Raw genomic sequence first — 15733 nt, 5'->3', positions numbered from 1 at the left:
TGGTGATATTATGGACACAGATGTTACAGAGTAGAGCTAGAACTGTTAAAGATTTACAACAAAGAGCTCAATCTGCTATTAATATAATATGAACACTTGAATTAAATGCAAATGGAAAGTAAAAATTTATCCGGTTGCCTGAATAATTGTTTTTTTTCAATGTATCTCACATGTGGCCATTAATGTGGTAGGCAGTAAGTATGATTGAAGTTTTGTATATTGTTTCGAATTCGCGGTCAAAACAATTCTTTTCTAGACTTACTAAAACGTTCGTGATAGTTTTATTTTCGTGGTTATAGTTGTAACCTGTCCATGAATTAATTACACTACAAATATGTATGTATTGTTTAGAATCTATGCTTAAAAGATTAGGTTTGGACGCAAGACTCAAAATTATTAGTTTTATTGCACAGAAATAACACAACAATAATACAGTCTTTAAAGACCGATACAAGTCCAGCTTGATCAGGCCTCAGCTATGTTACATCACAGTCACAGTTATACTTAATAATTTTTTTTCTTCTTTGCAATAAACAAGTTGATCCAATACTTTGCTAATACATTTAATGTAATGGCTTAGAAATAGAATTTGCCTTTTAAGTCCACAGAGGAAAATTGTACATTCCATATAGTTCCAGTGATTATGTTTAGATTCTATTATTTGACAGTTGTCACCTTTTTTGCTTGACTAAATGTAATGATCGTGTCTTGTCCTGTGTAAATGTAATAATTGCTGGGTTCCATTAGAAAGCAGACTCTACTAGCTCAATGGGCTATCCAATTACAATGTACGATGAAATAAGCACTAAATAAATGTAGGAAGAGAGTTGAAAAACCAGTAGTACGTTTTGAATTCAGGATTGAAGCATTTTTGTTGTGAAGCAGTATAGCCATACGTGTCATGAATTTGAAAGAAATGCACGGCAAAAATTTCTACATTTAGTATCACCCTCCAGATTTATTTGGCATATCCTCTGTTTTTCTACACCTTTTTGCAGAAGAAGCCATTCTTCCTTGTGCAGGTGCGATGCATGGACATGTACGGCAGCTGGCGTTTGGTACGCACGGTACGCCCGCCTGGAACTCGCTGTGGTAAACATTTTTTTTTTAAAGTCAGTAAATAATTTCATCAGATAGTTGAATGGTTGACTGGTTTAGTATGCACTAATATGACTGGTTTACTGTGCATTCATGACTGGTTTACTGTGCATTCATGACTGGTTTACTGTGCACAAATATAACTGGTTTACTGCATATATGTGCACCAATATGACTGGTTTACTGTGTACTCATATGACTGGTTTACTGTGCACTAATATGGCTGGTTTACTGTGCATTCATATGGCTGGTTTACTGTGCACCAATATGGTTTAGTAGTGTACACTCATATGACTGGTTTACTGTTCACAGATATGACTGGTTTACTAAAACGCACTAAAAGTGTGGATGCAAATTTGGCATGTTTTAGTTCAAAGGTTGGCATTTTTGTGCAAAACATGTTGGTGTGCGGTCACAGTGCTATGACTGCCCCCTCAATATACGTCCAATATGATTTGACTTCCCTGACCTTGGTGCTGAATTCTAGGATACTATTGTCTGTGGTTGTACAGGGTTTATGTAAAAATAAACTGCCGAGTTGCGGACCATCAAATCTTGTATAGAAGTGTAACAAATGTGCTAGCCAGAAGTGGGTTGACATTCTGGCATTTGAACGACAAGTTGGAAGACGGCCCACTCATTTATCAAATGAATGTTCATGTTGTTGTTATAAGGGCATAGGATTGGTGGCTGATGGCAGGAATCGAACCCGGGAGCCAGGCACTCCCACATGACCCCTCTTTTAGACAGGGTAATTGCTGTTCAACCTACATGACAATCAGAAATACTTGTAACTCACTGGTATGAGGAAAGACATGCATTTCTCCTTGTCCGTTCCTTCTTCTTTGCCTGACCAGATCCAGCGAGCGGTACCTGATGACACCAAAAACAAGTATAATGAACGGTGAGTAGATTATCAATCAGACTTAGTTTTGTATAAGATTCTGTGTGACACAATGGTTTGGAATACCTCCAGTGGGAATCTCACAGACAATGTGATAATCTATGTGTTTAGAGTGGAATAAGTATTCTTATTTTACTTGAAATAAATCTTTTATACTGTATTCACAGTTCCATGCAATAGCTATAGGTACATTGTACCATGACTTAGAATTTTTCACTTCTTTGTCATCCCCAACTAAAGGTGAAGTATAATCATAGCAACTATGGCTCACATATTTAGTCAAGCACACCGGGTCACCCCTACTTTACGAATTAAAATTGTATCTGATTCAGATCTTTATCCTGCAATCAATCATTCAACCAATCAAGCAAACGAACCATTTCTTGCGAGACTCCGCACGAGTAGCATCCCCCTGGTATCAGACATGGTGTGCAGTGTTCCTCCCATGTTGTGGCAGACCTTGCCAGCGTCTTCAAATGTGGCGGGTCTGTCCACGTACCTTAAGCAGTGGGGAGCGAGCTTGGTCCATCCACTTGGGCATGAGTTCACCTGACCTGGTAGTGGGAATAATGTGGGAAAAGTGAATTCCAGGAAATTTTGCATGTTTTAGTACAAATGATCACATTTTTTGTGTGAAACATGTTGGTGCACGGCCACAGTGCTATAACGGCCCCCTACACCCTTGAATTGACCTCCCTGACCTTGGTGCTGAATTCACTTTCTGGGATACTATCGTTGGTGGTTGTTCAGTATTAATGTAGAAATAAACTGCCGAGTTGCAGACCGTCAAATCTGGTATAGAAGTGTAAAAATGTGTATGGAGTACTGGGAGTAGTAGTAATAAGTAATTGGTTTATTGATAAAGCACAGAACAAATGTCCATTGGCCTCACAGTAAAAACTGAATCGTGCCAAAGTTCACAATCATCATATTCAGTGAAAAAAGGCTAGTAGCTTTTAATGCTGGTTTCAGACATTTGGCCCGTCCTTTCATTTTGACTGTAAATCTTCCCCCATCCACACTTTCAACCAATTCTGTTTGGACAAACAGATACACAAACCCACACAACCCACAGCCCAGTCACCCAAACAACCAACGTAACCAAAAAAGGCAGTCCATTATCCTTATTGTTGCTGTTAGTCGACTGTGTCTAGGGCAAGGTATCCCTCTCCTTCTACCACCTTTTACCTCTCCAACTAATTTGTCACCTGTAAAGTCCCATTTACACCTGAGTGGAGTCGAAGAGTCGAGTATAACTTTTCTAAAGGACAAAACGCCTCGCGGTTTGCCAGGAAGGACAGGAATTGAACCCCTGACCTCTCGATCTCGTGTCTGCCATCCCAACCACTCAGCCATTTGACACCACTGTGCACGTAAGAGAAGATGATTCTACCTTTTTCACAGACCACGCCGAAGCTGCCCCGGTCACAAGGGTAGTCCTTCCACTTGTTTGAGGAGGGTGTGAGGCGGACACAGTCGGCATCCCCGGGTGCATTGTTGGGCTCCCCGAATCCCCAGGGCTGGAATGTACCCAGGATGTCCCCGTCCTCCCAGACATGTTTTCCCTCTTCTTCATCATCCTTCAGCCCGATCCAGGTGGTCAGCTTGTGGTCAACCTTTTGGGATCATATCATCATAATCATTAACATCATCATTAATTTATCAACATCATCATTCATCTATAACATCAACATCTTTATCATCATCAACATCATCATAAACTCCATCATCAACATAGATATCATTATCTTTTTCATCATTTTCATTATTAACTTCATCATCATCATCATCATAAACACTATCATCATAAAAATCATCATTGTTAACATCATCATCATAAATCTACAACATCAATGACATCATCAATATCAACAACAATTGACGAAAATAAGTCTGAAATCAGTGAAGCTGTCTGAAATTATACAAACTTCATCATCATTATCAACATTATCATTACAAAACATTGTTTAGTTCAAAATACACACTACAAAAAACTATTAGACAGCCTAAGCTTTTCTCACTATTTTTTAAGCAAAAGGGCTATCTATAAGCCAGACACAGTGACCGTAGCATGATACAGAACATGAGATACCGAAAAGAAAACTCTGCAGCTGCAATACCAGGGAAGGCTGCCAGGGGCCCCAAAGACTAAAAAATATTCAATTTAAGTTACATATGTTACAAAAAAATTAATTGTGTCTTGAGTTATGCTGCTAAACTGCAAACACAGTAACACCAACATAAAGGCAAAAATGTAACCTTCTTGGTAACATACCTTGTTTCGCAGTTGGACAATGAAGTCGTTCGTTGCCAGGTCTTTCAGTAGAGCTACTCCTGAGTTGTGGCGAGCGCACATAGCTTTAGCTCCTGAGTATGGCACTGCAGCAGGGAACACTCGGAAGCATCTGGAGCCATGGCTATGCCAGTCTGGACCACAGGACTCTTCATACACTGGGGGACAAAGGAGGAGCAATGATAAATTATATAAGAAGGTGATGGATTGATAATCCTTTGTACATATTATCGTTCTATTCATTAGGCCACGCCAATTTAATTTGTTGGTTCTCGGATTTTTTCAGAAAAAATATGAAGCGACAGGGCGAAAAAAAATAAAAATAAAAACAGGTCTAGGCATCCTATTATAGGCTTAAATGCTACAAAATGACCCATGAAGTCAACACAAAAGGCTGGGTTAAAATTTAAACATTGAATTTTGAACTTTTAATCAAACCACTGCAATGATAGATGGGAAAACTGTAACAACTAGGAACTAAGGACTTTCCTCAACTGTTGGGGGGCAAAATATGAGCATTTTTCAGTTGATTCAGGACCAGAATCAAATTTTTTTTTTTTTTTTGCAAATCAGAAAAAAATGAAGACTGAGGCGAATCCGAGAACCAACAAATTAAATTGGTGTGGCCTTAACATATGATAAAAAGTGTTGAGTAAAAACAGTTATATACATGTACACACTGAGCCACATTTGGATTCATTTCTACAGAACCAAATATTCTAATTAAAAAAGCAGCTGCAGTTGTAAATGGAGCCACAAGCAGGAGCCCAAAATCAATTCATTCTTGGCCCAAGACCAACTAACTTTTTTATTCTGTGTCATTCAGTGACCTCAGTGATCCTTCCAATCCTCTCTGTGTTAAATATTTCAATAATCAAGGTATCATTTCTGTAAAAATGTGAGTGTAACCTTCTTTTATTTCTGAATGCTGATTTATTTTTTATGTACTCTGTATGACACTGTTATTTTGTGGTAATCCTGAGTGTCTCTAATACGTATTTGAATGTAAATGTAGGAATAACTTAAAGGACCACAGGAAAAAACATAATAAACGTACCATCAAGCTTTAATTGTTGATCCTGAAATAAAATCAAGTCAATTTTTAAAACTAACCTTTGCACTTGTTCCGAGCTGCGGCGATCTGTTCCTGAGTCAAGGCGCTGTCGTACAGCTGTAGACAGGAGATTTGTCCGGAGAAGGGGCGGGCGGGGTTTCCGTTGTACCCCACCACGAGCGGGAATCGGGCGCGATGCTGTCTGGTTCCAATCATCCGGCGTGCCACCTTGCCATTTTACAGGGCACGGGTAATTAGTAAAGACTTTGAAACTTTATTTAAATAGTCTTCCTGGCATTCATTCTTACATACATACATTGTACATTGTGTACATACGTTGGTATACAATAGTTGACAGAGTCACAAAACAACATCTAAATCTATAACACAGTTACAATATACAGTTATTTAAAAACAAACAATCCTGTCAAACAAGTGCTGGTGTGCTACTGATGGAAGTATTTGTGCAAACCGTTCTAACTTTAATTGTAACGTTTATAAAAGGTGCACTATGTCAAAATAACACACAGGCAGTGTCAGCAGCAATAAGTATTCAATTTGGTACAGTAGCCGGAATCTACTGATTTAATCAGCCTCGGCACCACATTTTTCTATGCAAACGATGCCTGTCCTTGGTGCTGAACGCCATCCACACAATGTGAATTTATGTAACTGTGATATTTGCCTCAGATTAGAATTTTTTGTACTTTAAACTTTTGCCCACCCAGTATACATACCTACATATATACAAAATTTGGGGTCCTGATCCTGTATGGATTACAAGTAATAATTATAGTAGTCTATCAAGATGCGTAAATGTTGTGGAATAATGTCTGTTTTACTTTTAGAAGAAAAAAAGACAAGACTTTTGCGCAATGCCTACCTTGATGCTGTCCCTCCATAATGCCAGCTCTCCACTGGCATAATTGTAGGTGATTCCGACGTATGTCCACTTGTTTGGGAAGAGGTACGGGCCGCGTCCATCGATATCCCGGATCTTGTCACTCACACGCCCAAACCTGCGATGCCACTCTCTCTTTCTGAAACCAAAATAAATTACGGGTATTCGCAAACACTTACACGCTTGTTCACTTCACACACATGCATAATGCTCTGCTGGTTTACAACTGGGATTGGGAAGACAGAATAATTACTTCCATGTGTGGAAGTATTGCTTTGGGTGGCTTTCAGGGGCCAGCAGAGAAAACCTCCAATTTCGTGTTTGCAATAATTGTAATGCAGATATAAAAAAAAGAAAATAAAACACAATCTCTTAGTACCTTATATACAAATCGTAGGCTAGATATTACGCTTATCAGAAACCTGAATTTCAATTGAGAACATATGGTACCTGTTTTCGAATGACTGCCTATTCCCCTTCGTTGACGGGTCAGTTGTTGCTGGTTCTACTAGTATTTGTGGAGTGTCCTTGCTGTTCCAATAGTCAAACAGCCCCCAGCTGTTGGACATGAAGTCATACAGCAACAGCCCTGCAACACTGGTGCGAACCTACAGAATGAATGAATGAATGAATGAGTGAGTGAGTGAGTGAGTGAATGAGTGAATGAATGTTTCATAATCAATGGTTTCTCTAAGTTCATCAGAAATATAGTGCAGATCTTTTTGTTGTATCATCAATACATACATTCTATTACAAAATACTACCTACCTACCAAATACCAACAGTATCAGCATTAACTAGTATTGAATTTCGTTGTTCCAGAGGAGTGCAGTAACCTACACAACTCGTATGTCTTCCAGTTTTTATTGAAAGTGAAAACAACCTGAGCCAGGATGGTGAGGGAATAGCGGATATCCAGGGATCCGGCACTCTTGTACGGGATCTGGACACGAGATGTTTGCATCCCCATGAAGCGGTAAGACCCCATTGGTTGATTGTTTGGGCCGGGGGCCTTGTAGACTCTGATTGCACTGCCGTCATTTCCGTTTCCAGTCATGTCCTTTGCTTCAAATTCCTTGTTGAAATGCCACAAGCCCTTGGGTTTTTGTTCTGCCGAATCTGCTTGCAAGAAAATGATTTTTATTAGTTTTTTTTAAACGTGAAGTATGAGGCACAGCTTCGTTAATTACGTTGGTCGCAAGCACTCACACATATGTACACACATACATGTACAAATACATACACAGTGACACATACACACATGCATCGATTATTAATGCACACACAAAAGTACACGAATACACACATGTACACACAGACACAATTGCATGACGCAAAAAAATTGCACAATCATACACACACATACCGTGACAAACACACAGTGTCACACAAACGGCAATAATAAGGTCCAACACAATTTATTTTTGGTTTTCATTTTCAGTCTTAATTCTGGTGACATTGAAAAAAAAAACATGATATATTTTCATGCCAAAATTAAGGAGCAAAATTGGGAATTTTTACGCAGAATAATCCCACAGAAAATATATTAAATTCAGGCAAAAGTTTCTGGTGTTGACATTTGCGTGGGCCCGCAAGCCCTTTTCCGTAGAGCGTAATCGGCCATTTTAATTCTACGTAGAGCGAAGATGGACCACTCTACTATTTTTGCGTAGAGCGTATTCGCCATTTTAATTCTACGTAATGTGTTGTAGCCACTTGGAATTTATCGTAAAGCGTAATCGACAGGTTTCCGAATTCAGCGTAGAGCGTTCACCGGACCCCCCCCTTGCAGGCCCTCATTTACTGACCGATTGCGCAGAACCTCCAGACTCCAGTGGACCTCCAGCCTGTAGAGTAGCCCACCTGGTGGATAGGGATGGGGTTGGGGTCACGCCAGGTCATGAAGGGAGCATCCGGGACCTTACTGACGCTGATGGTCCCGTCTGGAGCCCAGTGGATCTCAAACATCCGGAACTCGTCTGCAGATGCTATGCCTTTGGGAAGAAGAGACAAACTCAATATTTTAAGGCATCCAATGTGATTTCAGGGCATTAAAACTGGAAATATAATTCTGAATAAGGCAATCTCGGTATTATTGGCACATAAGGCCACATTAGCACAAATTTTAAATAAGAATTTCATGCTTTGGGTATTTAAAACTGCATAAACAAGCTACAAGATGAGTAAATTATTTTCTTGGCGGTACCCTAAAAAATCAGCCGAGGGCCCTTCCAGTATTGCATTTTCTGTCAGAATTTTGGGAATTTTTGCTCCATGAGGGTCAAATTATGACTTTTTGTGTACATTGCCAATGGGATAGTGTGGTTTCAACTTGTAGATAAATGACCTTGAGAATAATTTGGCTTAGGAAAATCGGGTTTCCAAGCCCTAAAAACTGCACTGGATGCCTTTAAAGCACTGGCTAGAAATAATAAGCTGGCAGAAATTGTTGATGGAGGTTACATACCAGGGGTAGTGGCTGATACTTTCATCCCTCCTTGCATCCGTCTCCGAATGACAGACCGCTGGTTCTGCCATCCTCCAATGACAACCTCGTACATACATGTATTCTGGTTAAAACCAGTGTCAGACAGAGCAATGTGGATGTTACCGTTGGCTTTCACCTCAAACCTACAAGAAGAAAGAAATAGTTTCAAAGAAAGAAAAACTTACAAAAAAAATAAGCGAATCCTCGCATACTTTATTTTCTGGCTATGTCAAAAGCTTCAAATATGAAATGATGACAAAAATATGCTAATATAAGTAATGGCTGTAAATGTCAACGTCAAATTTCCTCATCCAGAATATTTTTTCACCCTAAAATTGCATTGGATACCTTTAAAATGAGTTTATACCCACCTGAATGTGGAGGTGGTCACTGGAGGCTGGTCCCACCTGTAGTGGTAGTTAATGTTGGTGCTTCTCATCTTGCACACTGAAAATAAGGAAGATAACCAGCATTACCTTAAGTTTGTTACAAAAAACAACTTTACATCTACTAGTGTACATTTTGTTGGTCTCCTGGTTTTTAGTGACATTTTTCCCTCTCACACATTTTCTTTTCAGTTCCTCTGACACTGAAATATGTAATATTTGCAAGCAACAACAGAAAATAAAACTGACTTGTAAATTTGTCGCAATGAAAGGAATTAGTTTAAGAAGTCCAAGAAGTGTTATGAAATTCTCATACAGGTTCTCTGTTTTTTTATTGAGGTCATGAGGGAAGAGGTCAGGGTGGCAAATGATTGAAGTGCTAAATTATATAATTATATTATAACTGTCCGTATATTGAACCACAGAGAGGCACCAGCCCTGCTAAATGACCTATGTTCCTAAACACAAAGAGGTGCGGCGGGTGTCACGCCAGTCAAAATCCCATCACGAAAACACTCTGGTGGTCCCTGTCTCCCACACCAACAATCATATGAGAACCTTTGTACCAACAACTGTTAGGCTTTGGAACAGTCTTCCGAGGGAGATCGCTAAGATCAGGGACAGACAAAGATTCAAACGTGAAGTTAATTCTTTCCTCAGCGCAAAACGTTGACAGCGTTCTGTCTACTAAGGCAGTCCTGCTGCTAATGCTGAGTGAGTCAGCTGACATAGATTTTAAAAAAATCAATCTTACCTCCAGTCTTTTTCACATAGAAAAAGTTCTCTGGATATGAGCTGCCGGTGCAGGGACTGGACTTCGGAAAGCACATCCCGGCCTTGGTGTGGTGGAACACGAAGGCGACACAGTACGGATGGCCGTCACACCGCTGGGCGCAGTCCTGGAGACTAACCGTACCAATCAGGGACAGGATGTTGTTCCCGCTGCAGATCCCGCGGTGGGCAGTGTAGCCGTCAACTTGAGGTGGGCCATCTGCTGAGACCAACATTCAAGTAAAAGAAAAATGCTGATTCCATGATTTTATCCTCTTTCAAAGTTAAAAGGACAGATATGCAAATTCCCCCAAATCTAAAACCGATTTTCTACAGTGTGGCTGTTTACCATGATGAACCAGCTGCAACTAAAAAAAAATACTGAATTCACATTTTGTATTTTTTTCCAGTTTCCAATATAAAGTCTAGCCAATTCCGAGAAATTTGCTATAATTTAATTTTATACCTAAAACCGATTCTCCACATGCTATATGCCTTCTAGGGATTGAAGACCGCCCTGCAACGGTCGAATGAAACTGTTACATGCTTAATTCAAGCAATTGGATGGAAAGATAACTATCAGATGATTCAAGTAACTATATAGCATCCACACTTTTTTCAATGACTGTAAACTTTAAAAAAACTGTGAGATGTCCCATGTAGCATCCAGCACTTTTCAACTGTAAATGACAGTTGTCAAAATATATCCAGTTGCTTGATTAACAGTTTTCTTCACATATAACACCCTACAAATTAATTTTGGACAAAATATTGCACTTTGAACAAATGTTTGTTGCCACTCACAGCTTATACTTACAAAGTTGATATTTTGTGACAAACTTGCTTGCCACACAATGGATCATAATGACCTCCAGCGTGGGAGGTGTCACACCTCATTGAAAATCAATAATGAATAAATCTTCTGGAAAATCTGAAGATCGTTTTCAGATTTTAAGAAAAATCTTCAAATTTTTTCAAAGAATCTTCAGATGTTTAGTGTGTTCCTCGTTACCTTTGTCTAATATGCATCAATGGATAGATAGGGAGGATGAGAGAGATGCTTACAGATCTTTTTGTCATAGAACACGTTCCAGCTGCTGCCCTTTAGCGGTTTGTCGCAGGTCTTGGTCTTCGGGTAACATCGGTGGTTGTCAGATGAGTAGGAGAAGGCAACGCAGTCCGGGTAACGGGTGCAGCGTTGTGCGCAGGCCTGCAGGGTGATGGTGTCTGCATACAGGGACAGCACGGTGTTTCCAGGACAGGTTCCCTCACGGGCCGAGTACCCAGCAACTAACGGCAAAGGAGCTGTAAGTAGAATCAAGAGAGAAAGAAAATAAGCCTAACGTGAACAAAAAAGCTTTATTGCAACTGTCGGCAAAGAAACCAACCATGATAAACAGAAAAAATGAAATTAGCTGTAAGTGACAAACACTAATAGTATAAGAGAAAGCATACCCAAAAGACTTGACTTAATTAGTTATGCAGTTATGACATCATGGTAATAGGTCCAACATGTCAGAGAAGAGACTTTTACTTTGAAAAGACTATGGGTTCATTCCAGTGTAAGTGGTTTAAACTTTACAGTCTGTGTATGGTCTCTTGAAAAGGTGAGTATATATAGCCACCTGTTATGTCAGTCCTTCCACAAATGTGGTTAATGTTAATAAATACACTGAGTTTGGTGCCAAATAACCTAGCAAGCTGAATAGATAAATTAAGATATGATGCCAAATAACCCATGTCAATCCTTCCAAAATTGTGGTAAATCTCTAAATAAATGACAGACCAAACCTGCTGTATTGGGGACTGGGGCTTGGGTAGTCTTGTAGCCGTCTGGGATGCTTGCAGTCGTAGTCGGTGGCTGGTCATGGTCAACAGTGGCTTGGATATACCAGGCACTGGTGTCATTGGTCGGATAGGCATTCTGAACAGGCTGCACAGGGCAAACAAGAAATCGAAGATCAATTTTATACCCCCATGAAATAGTGAGTTTTATCAATTTTTTTGTTTATTCTTACAGTAATAGATGACACTGTATTTTCTCTTTTCTCTGTGTGGCGTCGGTGGCGCAACAGTTAGAACGTTGGACTCGGAACCGAGAGGTCCCTGGTTCGATACTCACCGTGGCCTGACGTTGTGCCCTTGGGAAAGGCACTTTACACGACTTCCCCACCTATACGGTGGAGTGACGCCCACCGAGCCTCTTAGGCTAATCTGTCTGTCAGGGTGCCAAAAACACCTTACGGATTTGGTGCGCCGATGTGACAACATCTACTGGCCACTGAGAGCCGTAATTTTTTTTTTTTTAGTATTTTCTCTCTGATTTCTGTAAGGCATAACACTTGCATAGAAAGGGGTGTTTTATATAACTTAGGCAGCTACATTTCAGGACACAATGTGCAAGTATATATATATTGAAATAGATGAACAGACCACATAGAATAACTGACATGTTATTCTCAACATGTTGATTTATTCATACCGGTAGTACTTATGTAGGCTAATTATTTTGTACCCATGTGTCTGTCCATATGTTAAATTATAAACCTTACGAAAGTCGCTATTATGTCAATAAATGATAATGCTTACAGGAAGTTGAAAAAATGCCAGGGGATAAGTCTAGGATTAAATTCATGGTTATTCTTACCATGTACTGTTCAGGCTGGTCTCCCAACAGCTTGGAGGTCTTGATGTTGAGCAGAATGTCCTGTAGTGCCTTGCCATTTGCCTCCAGCTGTAGATTTGAAACAAGAGTGGTTCAATGAAGTATCACTTACGGAACTAGACAAATTATGTATTAGGCCACACCAATTTAATTTCTTGGTTAACGGATTCGCCGCTTCATTTTTTTCTGATTTGCAAATAAAAATAAAAATTCAGAATCAACTGCAAAATGCTCATATTTTGCCCTGAACAGTTGAAAACAGTCATTTTCTTACTACTTGTAACAGGCATTCCATCTTTCAATGCAATGGTATCATTAAAAGTTCAAAATTCATTGTTTAAATTTTTAACCAGCCTGGTGTGTTGACTTCATGGCTCCTGTCGTACCATTTGGGGCCATAATAGGATGCCTAGGCCTGTTTTTATTTTTATTTTTTTTTCGCCCGCCCGCTCCGTTATTTTTATAGAAAAATCCGTTAACCAAGAAATTAAATTGGTGTGGCCTTATATTCCATAGTAATTATAATCTAGTCTAGAGAATAAAGGAATAAGTCGACAACACCTTAAAAAAAATACAACCCGTATTAGGGGTTCTGAGGAGCGTGTTTTGTTCAACATGGAAAGAGAAAAAGGAACAAACACTAGTACTGTAAGTAATTTGAATAAACAAAAACTGCAAAGTAACTGAAAATGTAGCTCAACGCCCAACAAAAAAAAAACTTTTCCTGTAACGTATATGGTATACATGTAAATGGCAGTATGCTTACTTGGTTGGTTATGGACGCAAGTATTGACTCAGTGTTGTCATCACCCTGGTGAAACTGGGAGAATACAGCGACCGTAAGAGCGCCGACCAAAGCGCACAGCCCGATTGCGGCGATGGTCCTGCGAAACTGCAGTCGGATCCTCGGACGCTTGGGGGCGCTTTTTGCTGTACAGTCGGTGTCGGTGGAATCGCTGGTATGGTCGGTAGCTAGAATTCAATCAAAGATGGTGTACTTTTATCCTGCCGCCAATGCATTTCAAACACTCTGTTCCCAGACTAATTTTTACATGCATAATTATTTCGACGAATGTGACTTTTGTATTGAAATCTGTACATAGGAAGTCTGGACCGCTTTCATTTTATGTTGAAATAATCCCAAATTAAATCAAAGCTGGGTATTGTGAATTGAACAATAGAAATGTTCAACAAAGTCATTGATTTTGGTTATTTTAACATCATATGTTATGTATGAATGGAGATTCTTAGATTCAAAATGTTTAAAATTTTGTGGTCGAAATTTACAATATAAACCTTTGTCATAACAGACTTTTACAAGAAAAAAATGGGTGAAGAAAAAGAGGCATCCTTTGATAGGCTTCTATGCTACCAAGGAAGCAAAAAGTCAACATGGTAGACTGCTTACCATGGTTTCAAATAATGAATAGCATGTAACTGCATGTTTAGTAGGATAACGCTAATGGAAACTAGAAAGGCCGACATTTGCTTGGGAGCAAATACAGCATATTTCAGTCCATCTCCCTCCCACGCAAAAGTGGACTATTCCAAACTTACCCCAGTGCACAACTGGCAAAGGTTCTCAAATAAATTAATTAAATAGTAGCTATGTAATTGATAACAAAGATGCTACAACAAGCACTTTGGATCTTGAATGCTTTACTAATCTTATTACAGGCATGCAAATACTAACAATGACGAGATTTGATACATTTTGAAGGTCTTAGCCACATAAAATTGAATGTGTGGGTCATTACGCACGACTTACGTGCAATGTGACCCCAGGTAACCCCCAATGGAACACGTGTTCCATGGCCAGTGGCAGATGGAACAGGCCATTCTTTAGATAGAACATGGAACGGGTTTAGCACTTTTGGCCCTTTTTTGGCCTGAAATAGCCATTAAAGTCCCCCAAATGAGTCATTTGGAAGTGGTGTATGCCAAATATGTGACTGCTATTCTGTAGACACATGTTCAAGGTACCCTTATACCGAATTTCAGAGCATTTGGTTGTAAAACAGGGGCTCAGGATCCAAAAATCCATTTTTTGTCGAAAAATGCCCTAAAAAACCTTCTTAAAAATTTTTCAAAGGCATGTATCAAAAAAATGAAAAAAAACGCCTGGGGGTATTGGCCCACTCTACCTCCATGCCAAATTTCAAGTCATTTGGCTGAATGATGGCTGAGTTGAATCCCTTTGCCTGTTTGGCAGGAGGAGAAGGAGAAGAAGAAACATCAGAGAACACAATATATTTCATCCATACCATGGTATGGACTGAAATATAAAAAAGGTTTCTCCTCAACAAAATATGAACATTTGCATGTGCATTTGACATACCCTCAATTCACTCACTCACTCACTCACTCACTCACTCACTCACTCACTCACTCACTCACTCAATCAATCACTCACTCACTCACTCACTTACTCACTCAGTTCTGCATGACCCTTTACAGAGCTGTAGTGCCCATGCATATGGTCCTCCCCAAGTCTGCCTATCTCTCGCCCCCCCCTCCCCAATAGTACATCTAATCTTTTACAACTGTGGATATGTTTCCTGTGCACTAAGTTGGGTAAACATACGCTTCTTTCCCGGCCAAAAAACAATGTTTTTATACTTATACTTACTAAACATGAATAATTATAAAATTTATAGGTTTATACATTTGTCTGAAGCAACCTCTACGTAGACGAACCGTTTTTCCTCCTCCGTCCCTTCAATGGTTGTTGTTGAGACTGATTTAACATGCAAATAGACGGTTTTCAGCACCAAGGACAGGCATAATTGTATGCAGACCGGTCTCATTACAACACTACACACAAGGCTTAAAAAGCCAACAAACCAACCTTTACAGCACTGGTGGCAGATACAATAAGTAGAACGTATTGACAAACATTGAACTATGACCTCTGACCTCCAAAATTTGTACTTTTTTGTTGTTAAGTTGTAACTCCTGTTATTTGTGTGGTATAAACGTGTGTGTACTCACTGTATTTTTGCGGATGGAATCCAGAATGATTAGTGTTAAGACTTAATTCAAATCCTAAAACATTCACCGGTGGCTTTTTGTGATTGGGGAAAGGGAGGTTTTTGAATTTACGGTGTTTTGAATTCGCGGTTGAAACACTCTACTAAGGGGCCATATCACCCCCACCAAACTCCTTTCAAGCC

General features: G+C 39.6%; 1 protein-coding gene across 1 annotated transcript in view; it reads right to left on the bottom strand.

The window, feature by feature from the left end:
- Positions 1–581: 581 nt before the first annotated feature.
- LOC109468398 overlaps positions 582–15733 on the bottom strand; it is a 16398-nt gene continuing 1246 nt past the window's right edge. The window contains exons 3-19 of the mRNA XM_019766647.1: positions 13327–13532; positions 12543–12629; positions 11687–11828; positions 10961–11200; positions 9879–10115; positions 9110–9185; positions 8718–8881; positions 8059–8244; positions 7134–7369; positions 6701–6858; positions 6233–6389; positions 5409–5577; positions 4278–4453; positions 3396–3618; positions 2380–2556; positions 1898–1971; positions 582–1087 (exon numbers count right to left, since the gene is read on the bottom strand). Coding sequence (XP_019622206.1) covers positions 983–1087; positions 1898–1971; positions 2380–2556; positions 3396–3618; positions 4278–4453; positions 5409–5577; positions 6233–6389; positions 6701–6858; positions 7134–7369; positions 8059–8244; positions 8718–8881; positions 9110–9185; positions 9879–10115; positions 10961–11200; positions 11687–11828; positions 12543–12629; positions 13327–13532 — 2813 coding nt within the window. The 3' untranslated portion in view covers positions 582–982. The remainder of the gene's footprint in view (positions 1088–1897; positions 1972–2379; positions 2557–3395; positions 3619–4277; positions 4454–5408; positions 5578–6232; positions 6390–6700; positions 6859–7133; positions 7370–8058; positions 8245–8717; positions 8882–9109; positions 9186–9878; positions 10116–10960; positions 11201–11686; positions 11829–12542; positions 12630–13326; positions 13533–15733) is intronic.

The sequence above is a fragment of the Branchiostoma belcheri genome, unplaced genomic scaffold (genome assembly GCF_001625305.1).
Source record: "Branchiostoma belcheri isolate BF01 breed outbred unplaced genomic scaffold, Haploidv18h27 scaffold2, whole genome shotgun sequence".
Lineage (NCBI taxonomy): Eukaryota > Metazoa > Chordata > Leptocardii > Amphioxiformes > Branchiostomatidae > Branchiostoma > Branchiostoma belcheri.
This window is presented reverse-complemented; position numbering and strand designations above follow the sequence as displayed.